General features: G+C 43.4%; 1 protein-coding gene across 4 annotated transcripts in view; it reads right to left on the minus strand.

Moving 5' to 3' along the window:
• Positions 1-2,764: 2,764 nt before the first annotated feature.
• LOC111957482 (uncharacterized protein KIAA1671) overlaps positions 2,765-17,784 on the minus strand; it is a 39,881-nt gene continuing 24,861 nt past the window's right edge. For 3 of the 4 annotated variants that reach the window (XM_070437017.1, XM_023978316.3, XM_070437019.1), the window contains 7 exons: positions 14,372-14,487; positions 10,475-10,640; positions 10,213-10,384; positions 5,200-5,339; positions 4,917-5,059; positions 4,691-4,780; positions 2,765-4,491 (listed from right to left, as the gene is read on the minus strand). In XM_070437017.1, coding sequence (XP_070293118.1) covers positions 4,705-4,780; positions 4,917-5,059; positions 5,200-5,339; positions 10,213-10,384; positions 10,475-10,640; positions 14,372-14,487 — 813 coding nt within the window. In that variant the 3' untranslated portion in view covers positions 2,765-4,491; positions 4,691-4,704. The remainder of the gene's footprint in view (positions 4,492-4,690; positions 4,781-4,916; positions 5,060-5,199; positions 5,340-10,212; positions 10,385-10,474; positions 10,641-14,371; positions 14,488-17,784) is intronic. The other variant, XM_070437018.1, reaches the window with a different exon arrangement.

Raw genomic sequence — 17,784 nt, forward strand, 5'->3', positions numbered from 1 at the left:
GTGCATGTGGGTGGAGGAAAGCGGAGAAGGGTTAATCACATTGGAGGACTCAATTACACTCCTACACACACACACACACACACAAATCAGCCTGTTCTTCCTCCCTTTACCTTCACTTACCTCTTCAGTGTAAGATCAAATGATTGTGTGTAAATAGTGATGGCTGAGTGTGTAAGGAAAATATGATGGATGAGTGTGTACGTATTGCAAGGAAAATGGTCTAACTGTATGTGTTACCAATGAGCCATACATTCAATGTGCACTCCCTGGGTTCTGTTTTTATCAGGATGTCTGCAACATCTCCCATTTAGAGAGAGATTGTACCCACCTATTCTTTTATCACTACATCACTGTTGACAACATGTATGTTGACCATGTTAGCCATGCTGCACTGTCCCACTACTTCCATTAAGCACTTTGTCAGTTAATGCACTACAGCACTGACCTGTGCACTGGCTATTCTGTTATACGTCCCACCTTCCACATGTTCATAGCCGATGTTGGAATGCTAATGGAATGAAAGCGAATGTGTTGATTGGATCTTTGGAGTCGTCGTCCCTATGGTGTCCATGGCGTTTGACTTTGTCATGACTTGTCAGTTTGAGGGTTTATTTTTTTCTCTCATTTTATTTTTTAAAATAAATATGTATATTACATTGTTTTAATGCCAGTGTCCAAAATTGTAACTTCTTAATAAAATGTACTGAGTTGAGCTTCTCACTTTGATGTAATATTGGGATAAATGTTACTTCTGCATTTCAGCTCAAACCCACTTTCTCCAGTCTGCAGTATTAGGAAGTTCAATTGGTGTGTCTATTTATGGTGTGGGTATAACAGAGGTCGATAGTGTTTGGTGTACGGGTATAACAGAGGTCGATAGTGTGGTTGTGTACGCGGTATAACAGAGGTCGATAGTGTTTGGTGTACCGGGTATAACAGAGGTCGATAGTGTTTGGGTGTGGGTATAACAGAGGTCGATAGTGTTTGGTGTGGGGTATAACAGAGGTCGATAGTGTTTGGTGTGGGGTATAACAGAGGTCGATAGTGTTTGGTGTACGGGTATAACAGAGGTCGATAGTGTTTGGTGTACCGGGTATAACAGAGGTCGATAGTGTTGGTTGTTACGGGTATAACAGAGGTCGATAGTGTTTGGTGGGGTATAACAGAGGTCGATAGTGTGGTGTGGTATAACAGAGTCGATAGTGTTGGTGTGGGTATAACAGAGGTCGATAGTGTTTGGTGGTGGGTATAACAGAGGTCGATAGTGTTTGGTGTGGGGTATAACAGAGTCGATAGTGTTTGGTGTGGGGTATAACAGGGTCGATAGTGTTTGGTGTTGTACGGGTATAACAGAGGTCGATAGTGTTTGGTGTACCGGGTATAACAGAGGTCGATAGTGTTTGGTGTAGGGTATAACAGAGGTCGATAGTGTTTGGTGTCGGGTATAACAGAGGTCGATAGTGTTTGGTGTGGGTATAACAGAGGTCAAGTGTTTTGGTGGGTATAACAGAGGTCGATAGTGTTTGGTGTGGGGTATAACAGAGGTCGATAGTGTTTGGACGGGTATAACAGAGGTCGATAGTGTTTGTGTGGGGTATAACAGGTGATAGTGTTTGGTGTAGGGTATAACAGAGGGTCATGTGTTTGGTGTGGGTATAACAGGTTGATAGTGTTTGGTGTGGGTATAACAGAGGTCGATAGTGTTGGTGTGGTATACAGAGGTCGATAGTGTTTGTGTGGGGTATAAAGAGGTCAGTGTTTTGGTGTGGGGTATAACAAGTCGATAGTGTTTTGGTGTGGGTAAACAGGTCGATAGTGTTTGTTGGGTATAAACAGGTTGATAGGTTTGGTGTGGGGTATAACAGGTGATAGTGTTTGGTGTGGGTGTATAACAGAGGTCGATAGTGTTTGGTGTGGGGTTATAACAGAGGTCGATAGTGTTTGGTGTGGGGTATAACAGAGGTCGATAGTGTTTGGTGTACCGGGTATAACAGAGGTCGATAGTGTTTGGTGTGGGTTATAACAGAGGTCGATAGTGTTGTTTTTGGGTTTATAACAGAGGTCGATAGTTGGTTTGGTGTGGGGTATAACAGAGGTCGATAGTGTTTGGTGTGGGTATAACAGAGGTCGATAGTGTTTGGTGTGGGTATAACAGAGGTCGATAGTGTTTGGTGGGTATAACAGAGGTCGATAGTGTTTGGTGTCGGGTATAACAGAGGTCGATAGTGTTTGGTGTGGGTATAACGAGGTCGATAGTGTTCGGTGTTCCGGGTATAACAGAGGTCGATAGTGTTTGGTTGTGGGTATAAACAGAGGTTCGATAGTGTTTGGTGTGGGGATAACAGAGGTCGATAGTTGTTCGGTGTTCCGGGTATAACAGAGGTCGATAGTGTTGGTGTTGGGGTATAACAGGTTGATAGGTTCGTGTGGTTGGTGTGGGTATAAGCAGGTAGTGATAGTGTTGGTGTTAGGGGTAAACAGAGTGTCGATAGTGTTTGGTGTCGGGTTAACAGTGAGTCTTGGGGTAACAGTTGATAGTGTTTTGGTGTGGGCCAAACACTATCGACCTCTGTTATACCCGGTACACCAAACACTATCGACCTCTGTTATACCCGGTACACCAAACACTATCGACCTCTGTTATACCCCACACCATAAATAGACACACCAATTGAACTTCCTAATACTGCAGACTGGAGAAAGTGGGTCTGAGCTGAAATGCAGAAGTAACATTTATCCCAATAATTACATCAAAGTGAGAAGCTCAACTCAGTACATTTTATTAAGAAGTTACAATTTTGGACACTGGCATTAAAACAATGTAATATACATATTTTATTTTAAAAAATAAAATGAGAGAAAAAAATAAACCCTCAAACTGACAAGTCATGACAAAGTCAAACGCCATGGACACCATAGGGACGACGACTCCAAAGATCCAATCAACACATTCGCTTTCATTCCATTAGCATTCCAACATCGGTCTATGAACATGTGGAAGGTGGGACGTATAACAGAATAGCCAGTGCACAGGTCAGTGCTGTAGTGCATTAACTGACAAAGTGCTTAATGGAAGTAGTGGGACAGTGCAGCATGGCTAACATGGTCAACATACATGTTGTCAACAGTGATGTAGTGATAAAAGAATAGGTGGGTACAATCTCTCTCTAAATGGGAGATGTTGCAGACATCCTGATAAAAACAGAACCCAGGGAGTGCACATTGAATGTATGGCTCATTGGTAACACATACAGTTAGACCATTTTCCTTGCAATACGTACACACTCATCCATCATATTTTCCTTACACACTCAGCCATCACTATTACACACAATCATTTGATCTTACACTGAAGAGGTAAGTGAAGGTAAAGGGAGGAAGAACAGGCTGATTTGTGTGTGTGTGTGTGTGTGTAGGAGTGTAATTGAGTCCTCCAATGTGATTAACCCTTCTCCTCCCCTTTTCCACCCCACATGCACTCCACACACACACGTACACATGGATGTTGTATTGTAGATATGTGTTAGTAGAGTAGTGGCCTGAGGGAACACAATGTGTTGCGAAAAGTGTTATTTTTTAATTGTATATAACTGCCTTGGCAGCAGCTAATGGGGATCCTTAAGAAATACAAACACCAGTAGAAACAGATATTCAGACATGACGATTGAAAAGAGACTGAACCCACAGCATTTCACCCATCAGTTAGAAGGTCAACACAACAGATCCCCAGTCAGTTCATCAGAGGAATGGGCTTGGGAGCCTCTGCTGTAGTGATACTTGCAATGATCTCCGTACAAAACTAAACACTCGGACATGTTATGATTCATCTGTCAAATTAGCAACAATACAAATATAATATTTCATGATTAGATACCATATTTATTACTAACACATAATATACAGCCTGGCTGAACATTAGTTCAGCAGTGTTTTGTTCTTTATGATCAATGACAAAAAATAAAATCAGAAATGTTATCCTATGTTGACTATTACCAACACCCCCTGACTGATAGATACACATAGAAATGTAACGCGTAGACAAACCTGAAAAATACATTTAAAAAAAGAAAAACATTTATATCTTGTGGAGGTACTAGACTGTCCTCCAGCTTATTGAAGCACTTCCAGGTTAAGAGGCGTGTGGTCCCACAAGTTTAACAAGTCCTGAAATGCAACCTGACAGGAGAGAAAGGGTTTCCCCCCTTTTTGTATTCTCCCGTCAGGTGAGAGGGTAAAGTGGCTCTATGCAAAGGAAATGGACAAATGGAGCCGAGCAGCCAGATATTTAACCTGGGTCGTTTCATCCATAAGACCGAGGTTGTCTGCAAAAAGGCACCATGCACATGTATGTGACCCGGGCAGGAAGAGAACAGATAAAATGAACAAACAGATGACAAATTACAATGTCAGCAGCAGAGTTTCCATCTTCTCAGGGTCAAAGGTTAAGGCTTCTGTCTCCAATTCTCCACCAGATTATTCAGTTAAGGCAACCTACACAGGGAGGATGCAAACAGAAACAAACCATAAGCCTTTTAGGGTTATTTATTTGCAAAACAGACACACTTTAATATTATTGTCTAATTCTGAAATTTGTGGAAAAATGTCACGTCTATTGCCTAGGGCACAAGTACCCTATGAAAGTAGATAAGAATGATTCACGATGTGAGGAACATTTGTGAGAAGAGCTTACCTGCTCATTCACACTTAGCTGTCATTTTCATACTGACTCGAGCGCTTCTTAGACTTCAGTTCTCTCAGCCACTGTGGTGAGGCCTCCTCCCTAAGACACAGACAGACAAAAGTAGGCACAATCATTACAAATGGTACATACTTCTGGTCTGACTATCTCAACAATCCCTGGTTTGGGTTATTAGAACCAGGCTGAACAGAGGGAAGAGACAGGGTCACCATCTCACCCATTTTCTTTCCCTCCAGAGGGGGGCAGCACACGGGACGCCTGGGGCAGGAAGGGGGATTTAGGAGAACGGGACAGCTGGGAGGGAGATGGGGCGGCTCCGTCTGTCTGATTGTCAGAGTCTCCTCTCTTCTTGAGCTGGGCCTGCCAAACAGAGGGAGAAACCAGCAAGAGAACATATCAAAGGCCAATTTTTCACAGCAGAATGAGTGACAACATTACATTACACTCCTGGTCAACTCTTTGCTTTCCACACAACATCTGTTTCTCTTGGGGAGGCTCACCTTGAGAGCGGAGGGGTCCATCCCAGGAAAGAGGGCGACTCTCTGGGGCTGGGAGGAGGCAGCAGCAGAGCGGGGGTCTACTCCTCTCTCCTGCTCCTCAGAGTCTGAGTCCTCCTGCTTGGAAAACTCAATGTTGTCCTCTGTGGAGGACAACACACTCTCTGAGTACATCATTTCACACTCATAACAAATAGAAGGTTATTCAGAAGTCTACCAGATCTTTGACCATCTAAGAACATCCTGTCTAACTAGTCGACTCAATCCATACTAAAAAGGTGTGCGGGAGAAAGGTACTGGATAGAGAGAAACCTAAAATGTACTTTTTGGTACACCAGAAAGAGAAAAATCTACTAGCCACTCAGATTTCTTACCAGCCACAGGGCTTGAAATTAACTTTTCTAGCCACTTGTCCTTCGGGCAAAAAAGGTATGCAACACAATTTTTACATAATCGTATGATGCAAGGAACCACTTTACAAAATAAAATACATATTTGTTTTTACCATAGAGAATCAAACAAAGGCTACACTCTGCATATTCAAGCCCGTCTCAAAATACGGCTCTCCTGGGAGGTGGTGAGCCACCCTTCATAGCCTATAAAATATTGAAACTTTACAATTACAACCAAATAGTTTTTATGTCTCTTAAAATAATTCCATTCAGGGCTCAAAATTAAGGGTGTCCCGTTGTCCCTTAGAGGATAAAAAAATATGTCTATGGTAGAGGTCTTCACGGATCCACCCGTATCCGAATACCCGAGACCCGGTCCGGATCCAGAATTATAAATAATATCACGGGTCTGGGTCGGATATGATTGTCACGGGTATGTATAATTTTAAATGACTTGTCTATTTACATGAAATGGTTCGGTCCTGACCCCAAGCCAGGCGCGAACGGTACTTGCTAGCAGTGAATTGCGAGTGAGGAGTGCTGGTGGAGCATCATGTCTCAGCTTCCTAAAGAAAAATATGGCTTCCAAAAACGAAAAGAAAGACACGAGAGAGAAAAGAAAGGGCGACAGTATGTCACCAAATATTTCACAAAGGAAGGTGGGTGTAGTCCGTGAGTGGTGGAAATGAACCTGTTAGCTTAGTCCATAGTGAAATATGCTAGGGGAGCAAAATTAGCCTAAGTTACTTAATATCTTCTCAGAAAATTTTGTGTTTACATTTCGCTCCTCTTTTAGTTGACATTTTAATCAATGCAGGCAAACTTTTAGCAAGCTATTCCTTCTAAATCAGTTGTCCCTGTCCCTCCCCCTGCCTGGTGCCAGGCCCAACAGATGCAGCTTCAGGCTCAGCAGCCTTGTCTCCCTATCCCCATCCCCCTGAACCAGCCCTACTCCCAACTGAAGAAGGAGGTGAGCAGCATTGTGTTGAATGACATGTCAGTTGGCATAATTGCAGGTACTGCAATGCATTGAGGACAGGAATGTGATTCTCCAGTCAGGAAAAAGCTCACTTGACACAGAGGCAGCCAATATCAGAGCCTTAAAGGAAGAGATGCCGGCTCTTAGAGATGGATGGGAGTCTCTCCTGTCTGAGGCAACACTGATTGCTACACAAATGGATGTTACAACTCAATTTAGCAAGGAACACAGCCGCCAGAGGAAAAGGAAGATATTCCATGATGAGACCTCTGAAGAGGAGACAGCTCAGGACAGTGCAGCAACAGTGTTTCAGAACAGTGTTTTTTACTGCTTTGGACAACATCACAAGTGACTTGGACACTAGGTTCCACACCACTGCAAAAATTGTAGAATCATTTTCTGCTGTTCTGAAAGTTGGGCAGATTAGTGAGGATAAAGTCTCTTCTGTGTGCCAACCACTGATCATGAACTATTCCAGAGATCTTACACCTGAGTTTCAACATGAAGTAAGACACCTGAACACTGTATATGCTGCCCCTTTCCCCCCTAACTTGTCCCCTCTTGGTCTCCTGAATGCAATTTGTAAGATGCAGCTGCAAAGCATTTCTGGAGAAGTGTGAGTTGCTTTACATATATTTTGCACACTGACTGTTTCTGGTGGCGAGAGAGCTTTCAGTAAGCTAAAACTGATAAACTACTTGAGGGCCACTATGTCCCAGGACAGACTTTGCAGTCAAGCCATGCTGTCCATTGAAAGTCAGTTAGTTAGAAAGCTGGACTTCAAAGACTTGATCAGTGACTTTGCTAGCAAGAAGGCTCAGCGCTGGGCTCTTGGTGAGTAAGGCTGAGCAAGGGCCAGTGATGACTGTTAAATGGCATGGCTATGGATATTGGATCACTACACACATGATGCCCACAGGCTGAGAACAAGATATATCTCAAAATAATGGCTGGATTGCCATAAAAATTGTTGTGCACAATCAAGACCCCAAGTGGAGAAACCTATTGATTTGGTGACCACTTGACCTTTCCTCTAGCGCCACCATCAGGCCTTTTCATTTCCATTTTGTTTTCCATTTCCACTTTTACAGCTGCTAATTTTCTAGTTGGTATGTATACTTAGTTCAAAAATCTGCTGCTGATTTTATTATTTTGTTTGTTATGTTAATTTATTTTAATTGAAGAGGTTAATGTATATTTATGTTATTTATTTTAAATTATTAATTAATGTTAAGAGAATTTTCCATTCAAGAACATTAAAATAAAAATTACGTTTAGACTGTACAAAAAATGGCCTTTAGCACATTTCTTATAGAGAGTATCAGTCTTGCATCAAATAGTGAATTCCACAGAACGTTGCATGCATGTCTGCACAATGTTATATTTTCACAGCTCACTGTCAGTAAATATCGTACAGTAAATATTGGACTACAAGAGAGTTGCAAGCCTGCAAAAGGTAGAGTTATTTAAAGCTTTGAATGGGTCGATTGGGTTCTGGAGATGTGTGGTTACAGCAATTGTGCAGGGTTGGTGTGGCCTGTGGTGATGGGGCCCAATGTGATATCTTTTCATGGGGCCAAAAATCCCTGGCGGCTCCATTGTTTGTAACTGTAGGATGAGAAAGCACATGCACTGCAGCATTAGTTAGCCTAGCTAGCTAACGTTAGCTAGCTTAACTAGCTTCTTGTTCCGGTTTGATTCAGTCCAAGACAGGTACTCTGTAATCATATTTGATGATTAATAATCTAGCTATGGCAGCTATTAGTCTACTACAGCGCGAGTTGGCTTGGTTGATTGCTGTCTCTTGTCCTCCCTCCTCATGTCACTTGCTCACAGTATGGCCCCTCCCCCGCCTGCTAGAGAGGCACCTCTCTCCCTCCTCTCGCGCTGTATCAGCTCAGGTTAATAAAGTAGTTTTAAAAAATGACTTTTCTACTGCTTCCCTCACTCAAATTGGACCCGGTCTGGGTCCGACCAGGTCTATACGGAACGGGTCTAGTTGTTCTTGGGCACGGTGTTCTCTCTCTATATTATAATTTATTTATTTATGCATATCGGGTCTGGGTGGGAAAGCCCTGGGTCCATTTCGGAACGGGTCCAAAGACTAGTCTGCGGTTTAAAACAGACTCTGGGACAGTTCTGGGACGACAGATCCAAAATTCATACAACCACTGCCCATTAAAAAACGCAATAAGGCTGATGCAACAAATTTTTGCTTAAAATGTTAAAAAAGTTGTATGTCTTCATATTAAAAGCTCAAAAATGCACACATAGCTGGAGGCTATGCCAAAATGTTACCAAATGCAATTAACGGGAAAAGACCATTCTCAAAAGCACAACGCACGCGTTAGCAGTTTCATGTGACAGAGATGAAAATATCTGTTAGAAATATAAGAGGAGAGATCTAAAGATGCATCAACTAGCATGGATGCTAATATGACTAGCCTTTGGCTGCAGGACAATGAAATAAAGTTGATTTGAAAATCAATAGTACATGAAAAAAATAAATCAGGTTTCAATGTCATATTGAGTGTTTATAAAATAATTCCCTCAACATTCCTATGGTCGTATTTTGGCTAGGCTACTTTGAAACAAGGCAAGACATGCTTAATAAAATTACATAAACTTAATTGTTTAAAACCTGAACGTTTTATGGTTAAATAGTTTCAAAATGCTGACTGCCTCCACTCAGACTCAAGGTGGGTGATGTGCGGTGATCAACAGGTCTTTCACTCTCCCGTCTTGTGATCATTTGATCTAAATAAACCGTGCATCGGGTCAACAGCCCATTAGATGTTCATGTTAATTATCCTCCATTATGTGTCAAGCATGACTGGCGTTTAGACTATATTTATGTCATTAAAAGTCTCATTAAAGTTTGGCACCTCCCTCATGTCAGCATCAGTCTGGACATAGCACTTAGGCCTTTATTGATGTACATGAAAAATAGATTTGAATATTATTCCAATGTTGGCCTTTCTGTATGATATTGTGATTTGTGCCACGTTTCGGACGAGTCAAATCTATATTCTTCTTGTCAGGCATCTTTTTTTCCTTCTTTTTTTTCTCTATTTTTTTTAATTTTTTATAAAACTTGTCCCGGACAAGAGGAAAAGCGTTAATATGGAGCCATGAGACAATTTTTGTTGTTGTTGCCATAACTATATAAAAATGACCATGCTTTGTAATGTTTCTAAAAAAAGGACTGTATTAGTAAGAAGTAATGTGTTGTTATATTGCTCAATTTCTTTTCGTTTTTTGTGACCCGAGCATTTTAACAGAAATTTCACCACGAGACAAATGTTCAGGTTACCGTGGTAACATGGCCACATAAGTGGTGTCACGTGTGTCTAAGATTTTGAATCTGACTAGCTAACAGTTAAAGCAAACTCAAACTAACATCGAAGAACAAACAAATTAGAACAAAAATGTAAATAGCCAAAAAACAGGCAGTGTTGCTGCGGAAGGTGGGATATAGGATTCAAATTTCTTTGTGCGATTAGCAGATATGAAACGTGGCTGGTGAAATAGACACGCCTACCCGCCAATACCAAAATCTACCCGCATTTGGTGAGTGGTGGGTGTTCATTTTATGCCCTGGAGATATGACAGAGTGTCTACATGAGAACAGAGTCCTAGCCTGACCTGTTGAGTCTCGGGAGCGCCAGTCCTCAGTGGGTGCGGTCTGTCCCTCAAGGTGTACAGACATAGCAGCAGTCTGACGAGCCACCCTGGAGGGGCGCGAACGTGGCCCCCGCATCTTACTCAGCTGCACCCTGGAGCGCAGAGCACTGGAGTCCAGCAGGATGGTGGAGGCCTGGAGAGAGGGAGAAACAGATAAACACACGAGAAGCAAATCTGACTGTTACACTGATACGTCCTTTTAAAAAGTTGGTGTCAGTCTTACCTCAGGGAAGGGGAGTATTTGCATCTCGGGCTGGACCGAGGGGGAGAAGCCATCTGGAGTGTCCAGGTCGCTGTGTGGGGCATGTTCCCCTGGTGTGTGGGGCGGAATGGGTTTCCTAGGCGACTGGCTGAGGTTGCTGTCTGAGGTGGGCGTGGCAGGAGTCAGGCTACAGGAAGGACAGACGTGACTAGTACTTTAGGCTACCTTCCTAAAAGTCTTTATTATATGCAGCCATTGCCGCTGAGAGAACAACGTGACAGGTACAGCGTCTACTAGCTCTGTGTGGCTGAGTCATATTCTCCTGTCTGGGTTTACTGTAGGCAGGGGCATCAGATTTCATAGAGGATGTACTGGAAGACACAATGGATGACCGGGCAGACTCTTGCTCCACTTGACCACAAGCTCCTCATTTCAGAATGAAGGTAGCAAACACTGCTGAGTCACAATAATGTACATGACCATACTATTTGGTGATTATTCCATCCAGAGAGTTGGATTCATATGACAATGACCCACTGCATTATAATAGTGACGTATATCGTATCTTATCTGAAACTCTTACAGCATCCATTAATTTCTACAAAACATTATCCAGATTTTCAACCTGTGTGGAGTTTGTTGCTGTGATACCTTCTCCTGGCCACAGGAGGTCAGTGGTACGCCAGTCTGCTGAGAGAGACTCAGGCTATTTTGAGAGCTGGTGTAAAGTAAAGCAGGTTTCAGTGAGCTACTGCTCCTTGACCACACAGTGTCAGGAGGGCTGGGATGGTATTGTATCTGTACAGTTAGTACCTATAGATACCATAGTATCTGTTTATTTCAATATCAGTAACTGTGCCTGAGACTTGAAAGAGAAGCTTGTGGGTGTTATATGCAACAGCTGGTGCACAATCTCTAATGTTAAGGAAGTCTTGAGGTTTTGCTCACCGGAGTTAGTATACCTTATGATATACTATTTACCGAGAGAGTTCTCATCCATCTTTTTCGTAGCTGTCTATTTACCACCACAAACCGACGCTGGCACTAAGACGGCACTCAACGAGCTGTATACCGCCATTAGCAAGTAAGAAAATGAACATCCAGAGGCAGCGTTCCTAGTGGCCGTTGACTTTAATGCAGGGAAACTGAAGACCGTGTTACATAATTTTTAACAGCTTTTGACCTGTGCAACTAGTCGAATTAAAAAAATAAAAAATAATTCTAGATCACCTTTACTCCACACACAGAAACGCATCTTCCTCACCCTCCATCTGGCAAATCTGACCATAACTCTATCCTCCTGATTCCTGCTTACACGCAAAAACGAAAAACAGGAAGTACCAGTAACGCGCTCAATATGGAAGTGGTCCAATGAAGTGAATGCTAAACTACAGGACTGTTTTGCTAACAAAGACTGGAATATGTTCTGAGATTCATTTGATAACATTGAGGAGTTTACCACATCAGTCACCGGGTTTATTAATAAGTGCATCGACGACGTTGTCCCCACAGTGACCGTATGTACATATCCCAACCAGAAGCCATGGATTACAGGCAACATCTGCACTGAGCTAAAGGCGCCACGGGACACTAATTCGGACGCTAATAAGAAATCACGCTACGACCGCCCCGAGCCATCAAACAGTCAAAACGTCAATATAGGACTAAAATCGAATCCTACTATGCCGTTTCTGACACTTGTTGGACGTGGCAGGGCTTGCAAACTATCATGGATTACAAAGGGAAACCTAGCCGCGAGTTTCCCAGTGACATGAGCCTACCAGACAAGCTAAATTCCTTTTATTATCGCTTTGAGGAAAGCAAGACTGAACCATGCATGAGAGCACCAGCTGTTCCGGATGACTTTGTGATCTAGCTCTCCGTAGCCAATGTGAGTAATACCTTTAAACAGGTTTATATTCACAAGGCCGCGGGGCCAGACGGATTACCAGGACACTTACTCAGAGCTTGCGCTAACCTGCTAGCTAGTTTTCAACCTCTCCCTGACCCAGTCTGTAATACCTACATGTTTCAAGCAGACCACCATAGGGTACCTTGATGTTCTTGGGCACATGGACTATCTAAAGGACTTTTGCCCCATAGCACTCACATCTGTAGCCATGAAATGCTTTGAAAAGCTGGTCATGGATCACATCAACACCATCATCCCAGACACCCTGGACCCACTCCAATTCACACATCGCCCAAACAGATCCACAGATGAAGCAATCTATATTGCACTCCACACTGCCATCTCCCACCTGGACAAGAGGAACACCTACATGAGAATGCTGTACATTGACTAAAGCTCAGTGTTCAACACCATAGTGCCCTCCAAGCTCATCATTAAGCTCAGGACCCTAGAACTGAACACCTCCCTCTGCAACTGGATCCTGGATTTCCTGACGGGCCGCACATCCACCACACTGACCCGCAACAAGAAGGCCCCTCAGGGGTGCGTGCTTAGTTCCCTACTGTACTCCTTGTTCCCCACGACTGCATGGCCACACACGACTCCAACACCATTATTATGTTTGCTGACGACAACTGTGGTTGGCCTGATCGCGAGACAGCCTATAGGGAAGAGGTCCTGGCACCACACTACCAGGTCACTGACAACAAACTCTCCCTCAACGTCAGCAAGACAAAGGAGCTGATTGTTGACGACAGGAAACAGAGGGCCGAGCATGCATCGACAGGACTGTAGTGGAGAAGGTCGAGAACTTCAAGTTTCTCTGTGTCCACGTCACTAAGGACCTATCATGAGCCACACACACTAACACAGTTGTGAAGAGGCTGAAAATAATTGGCATGGGCCCTCAGATCCTCAAAGTTCTACAGCTGCAGCAATGAGAGCTTCTTGACTGGCTGCATCACCGCTTGGCATCTGAAGGCGCTACAGACAGTAGTGCGTACTGCCCAGTACATCACTGGGGCCGAGCTCTCTGCCATCCAGGACCTCTATACCAGGTGGTGTCAGCAGAAGGCTCTAAAAATTGTCAAAGACTCCTGCCACCGAAGTTATTAACTGTCCTTCTGCTACCGCACGGCAAGCGGTACCGATGCAGCAGGTATGGAACCAACAGGACCCTGAACCGCTTTTATCCCCAAGCCATAAGACTGCTAAATAGTTAGTTAAAGAGTTAGTCCATTTAGCTATTGGTTATCTACATTGAGCCTTTTGCTCTTTTAACTCATTACATACGCTGCTGCTATTGTTTTATCTTGTTGCCTAGTCACTTTATCCCTACCTATATGTACACATTTACCTCATACCCCTGCACATCCACTCTGTACTGGTACCCTGTGTATATGGCCAAGTTATCATTACTCATTGTGTATTTATTCCTAGTGTTATTATTTTTCTATTTACCTTTTTTTCTCTCTGCATTGTTAGGAAGGGCCCATAAGTCAGCATTTCACTGTTAGTCTATACCGGTTGTTTACGAAGCATGTGACAAATCAAATGTTATTTGATTTATGTTGAGATTACCATCATTAGCCATAATGGTAGGACAGCAGAGAATCAGTTCCTGGGGCTAACTATCCACTTTGCCCTATTTAGAAGGCTGGATATAACATGGCTCAGTGACTTTGTCGAAAAGGTCAATGCTGCGCCAGCAGAACACCTGATAGAGTGCACCCATTCGATACTACTTATCGATCCAGGCAGTGTTAAATTTCAAGCTCAAACGAGTATTGTATATTTAGAGTGAGAAATGAATCGGCACAATTTGAGACGCATTCAGAACCAGCAATGTCGGGATGTCCTGATACCAGGGTACAGCCTCAGGGAAAATTTGTAATCATATTGAGGAATGAAGATCCGCATATTAGTAACCAAAAACAGGAGCACACCATGTTTCACAGGTGTTGGCCCAGGCCACAGCAGCCACGTGTGTGTGTGTGTGTATTCACCTATCGTCAGTGCGCAGTCCTGTCTCCCAGGTCCCATACTGGCTGTCTGTCTCATGGACCAGTGTGTCTATGTCTCGCCCCTCTTCCTCACCATCCACACTCTGCTTCAACTGCTCCTGAGAGAGAGAGATGGACAGGGAGAAAATGACAAGTCAGTCAAAAAGGAGTAGAAGTGTATGTACCATTGGAATATCACTAGGTCAGAGAAAACAGATTCCAAAATGACAGAACTGGATTAATCTCTGCTGGACTGAATAAAAATATCAATGCTTCTTATTGGCTCCTGGTTGAAGCCCCGCCCAGCCTACAGTAACAGACAATTGGTCAGCTGTGTCTGTGAGTGAGGTGCTGGTCCTGATGACCATGTATTGTGTGGCTATGGCCAAACCTACAGTGGGTGAGCAGGATAATGAGAGGTAATGGGATGAGCTCATAGCGACAGGGACAGAGACTGGTGAGCCACTGTGTGTTTGCTGTCTACTGAACCGTGTCTCTTTTAATGAGGATGCTACAGAGGGCACACTGTCCTAATACCACTCACTCCTCCTGTGTATGCATTCAAGACTGTGAGCGCACGCACACACACACAAGCAGAGAAATCTCGCTGAACTTACATGATCTCTATTGACTTCCATGGCATCGTGCTATACAGATGCACTGTTGCACAACAACACAATAGGCTGTCTAAAGAGAAGGATGGAAGGAAATGTAATAGGTGTTTTGTTTGTTGTCACTGCACGGAAGTGAGAGCCAGAGAGAGAGGGAGAAAGAGAGAAATAGCCCAACAGTACAGGATGTCATTCATCATCAATGCCTTTCCTGACAGGAAGAAAGAAGGCCAGGGTGAACAGTGAGAAACTCCGTCCATCTGAGAAAGCAGTGTACTTCCTATTCTCCAGGTTTAACAGCCCTAAATATGAGTCCTCTCTACATCACAGCATAGGCTGGTTTTCAAATCCACACCGTGATCTCTGTGCCAAATCTGGCTTTAGCTGTTAAACAAGTATTAGAGTTCCAGTTCCAACCATGGGTTTGAACATGCTGGTCACATGACAATTAAACAGGCAGGTTAATCCAGATACATGCTTAGCCTTTCAAACAGACCAGGTTGGGTCAGTGCTCGAGTACAGCTACCTTTATCGACTCCAGGCCTTTACTGAGAAAAAGAGGAGTAACAATAGCAACAAAGTAGAGACCTTGTCATGTCTTGTCTGAGGCAGGAATTATTTATGATATGTCAAAAAACAGTCACACTTCATAAAACCCCTTTATTATATAATGAATTGCAGCCCTAAGGGTCTGTGAACACAGCTAATGCACAGGACTAAGCATGTACCATTCAATAAGAAAATCTCCTGTAATCTAAATTCTGTGAACACCTACCATATCCACAGTGTACGTGGATGAACACACCCAAACACACCCTCACTTCGTGTTTGCCACTCCCGAGGCTACCCTGTTACCTGTCAACCAAACAATAGCAGCAAGACTGAGAGGGTTAAGAAATAGCATGAACTGGCTGACTATTAGTGCTGCTGAAAGCCTTTCAGTATTGACAATGTGAGGGTGTAGGCTCTGCTATCAACAATCTACTGGATACAAGGACAGAGCAGGCCTGCCAGGCACCTTATCTGGTAAATAGGTTTCTTTCTGGCTGTGATTTTGAATCAGAGTGGTAGTGAAGCTGACTTTTCCTTAACATGAGCCCTTGCCCGCCCGCCCCCCCATCTGCGGACAGGAAGGGTGCGTCAAGGGAAACGACAGAACAATGAGCGGATGAATGGAAGGAGAGAAAGGGCTGACCACCAAGGGAGATTGTCAGTCAACCTGACATGTGGCTGAAGAATTTGAGGCGCCTTGGAAAATTAGACCAAACAGACATCACAGCTCTGAATAATAACAGCCTGCCACGATTACACCATCACAGACATCAACATGACCTGAGAGATCTTTCATCAATAATGTAAATGTAGGCTAGTTATTTATAACACCCACTCTCTTAATTTAATCCAAAATGACAACTTTGGGTTGATGTGCTGAAAATAGGATATAGCCCATTTTGTCCAGCAGACAAATTACAATTATCGCCTAAGCTCACATGACTATTTTACTGACTGTGCTTTGGAACAAGCTACAAAAGGACATGAAATTACAGGAGCTGTTCTCTTTGAATGACTTTAAAGACTGGGTGGAAACTATGGTGGACAATGAAGTGGGGGGGGCTTTCAATGTTTTGACCCCTAAATGCACCAAACCTCTCCAAAGCATCTTGCCTGGTCAATGTGTAAATTCATGTTTTTAAACTGTAGTGTTTGATGTTGTAAATGTGCCTTTGTATGACACTTTATGTTCTGGTAATTTGGCCAGGTCTCTGTTTAAAAAAAAATATATTTTTAATCTCAATGAGACTAACCTGGTAAAATAAAACTGAAGGCCTACTAGTGAGTTGGACATGTTATGAATCTATTTCCTTAGTGCAAACTGGAAAAGAACAGTTCATCTCTGTCGTGTATAATGGCCATTCACAATTCTCTATGAATGAGGAAGTGCTGTGCAGCTCCAACACATTTAACATATGGTCATGCTGCCTGGAAGCAGACAACAGCGCAGGCCGGTTAGTTAGTGCAGGTACAATGAACCCAACACTAACACAACAGAACACACATCACACCAGCCCCACTCTCCTGCTCCAACCCCTCTGGGTAGGAATGTTGAACAGTTAACACACTCATCATTGACAGACTGGTCAATGACGACCCTCTGCATCTATCCTAACATGACTACAGATCCCATGAGCACTAATCCCCTGTCAACAACAGAGCAGCACTCCAGTCACATTTTACAGAGCTACCAAAACACTGACCTCTGATAGAGAACTGAAAAGGACATGTTTAGGGTATTTAGTTCTGTCATTATTACATAAGTGCAATGTACAAGTGTCTGCTAAGAATGCAGAGCACACCAGAATGTTAGTAAAACCTGACTGACTTGGCTTAAGAACTTTTATAGGGATACTTTGGGATTTTGGCAATGAGGCCCTTTATCTACTTCCCCAGAGTCAGATGAACTCATGGATACCATTTTTTTGTCTCTGTGTGCAGTTGAAAGAAGTTGCTAACTTGCGTTAGCGCAATTGCTAACAAGCGTTACCATAGACTTCCAGTCATTATGCTATCTGTAGCATTGGCTGGCAAAACTACCCCTAACTTACTTCATACTTGACAAAGAGACACAAAAATGGTACCAACGAGTTCATCTGACTCTTTCTTTGCTAAAATCCCAAAGTATCCCTTTAAGACCAGGCCTGGCTGATACAGGCTGCAGGTTAGAGGACTGGGTCCAGACGGAGAGATGGTGGGTTCAAGTCAGCCTGAGGGAGACCAGGGCCTATTAGAGGTATCTGGATGATCCAC

Source organism: Salvelinus sp. IW2-2015, linkage group LG33 (assembly GCF_002910315.2).
Source record: "Salvelinus sp. IW2-2015 linkage group LG33, ASM291031v2, whole genome shotgun sequence".
In the NCBI taxonomy this organism is placed as follows: Eukaryota; Metazoa; Chordata; class Actinopteri; order Salmoniformes; family Salmonidae; genus Salvelinus; species Salvelinus sp. IW2-2015.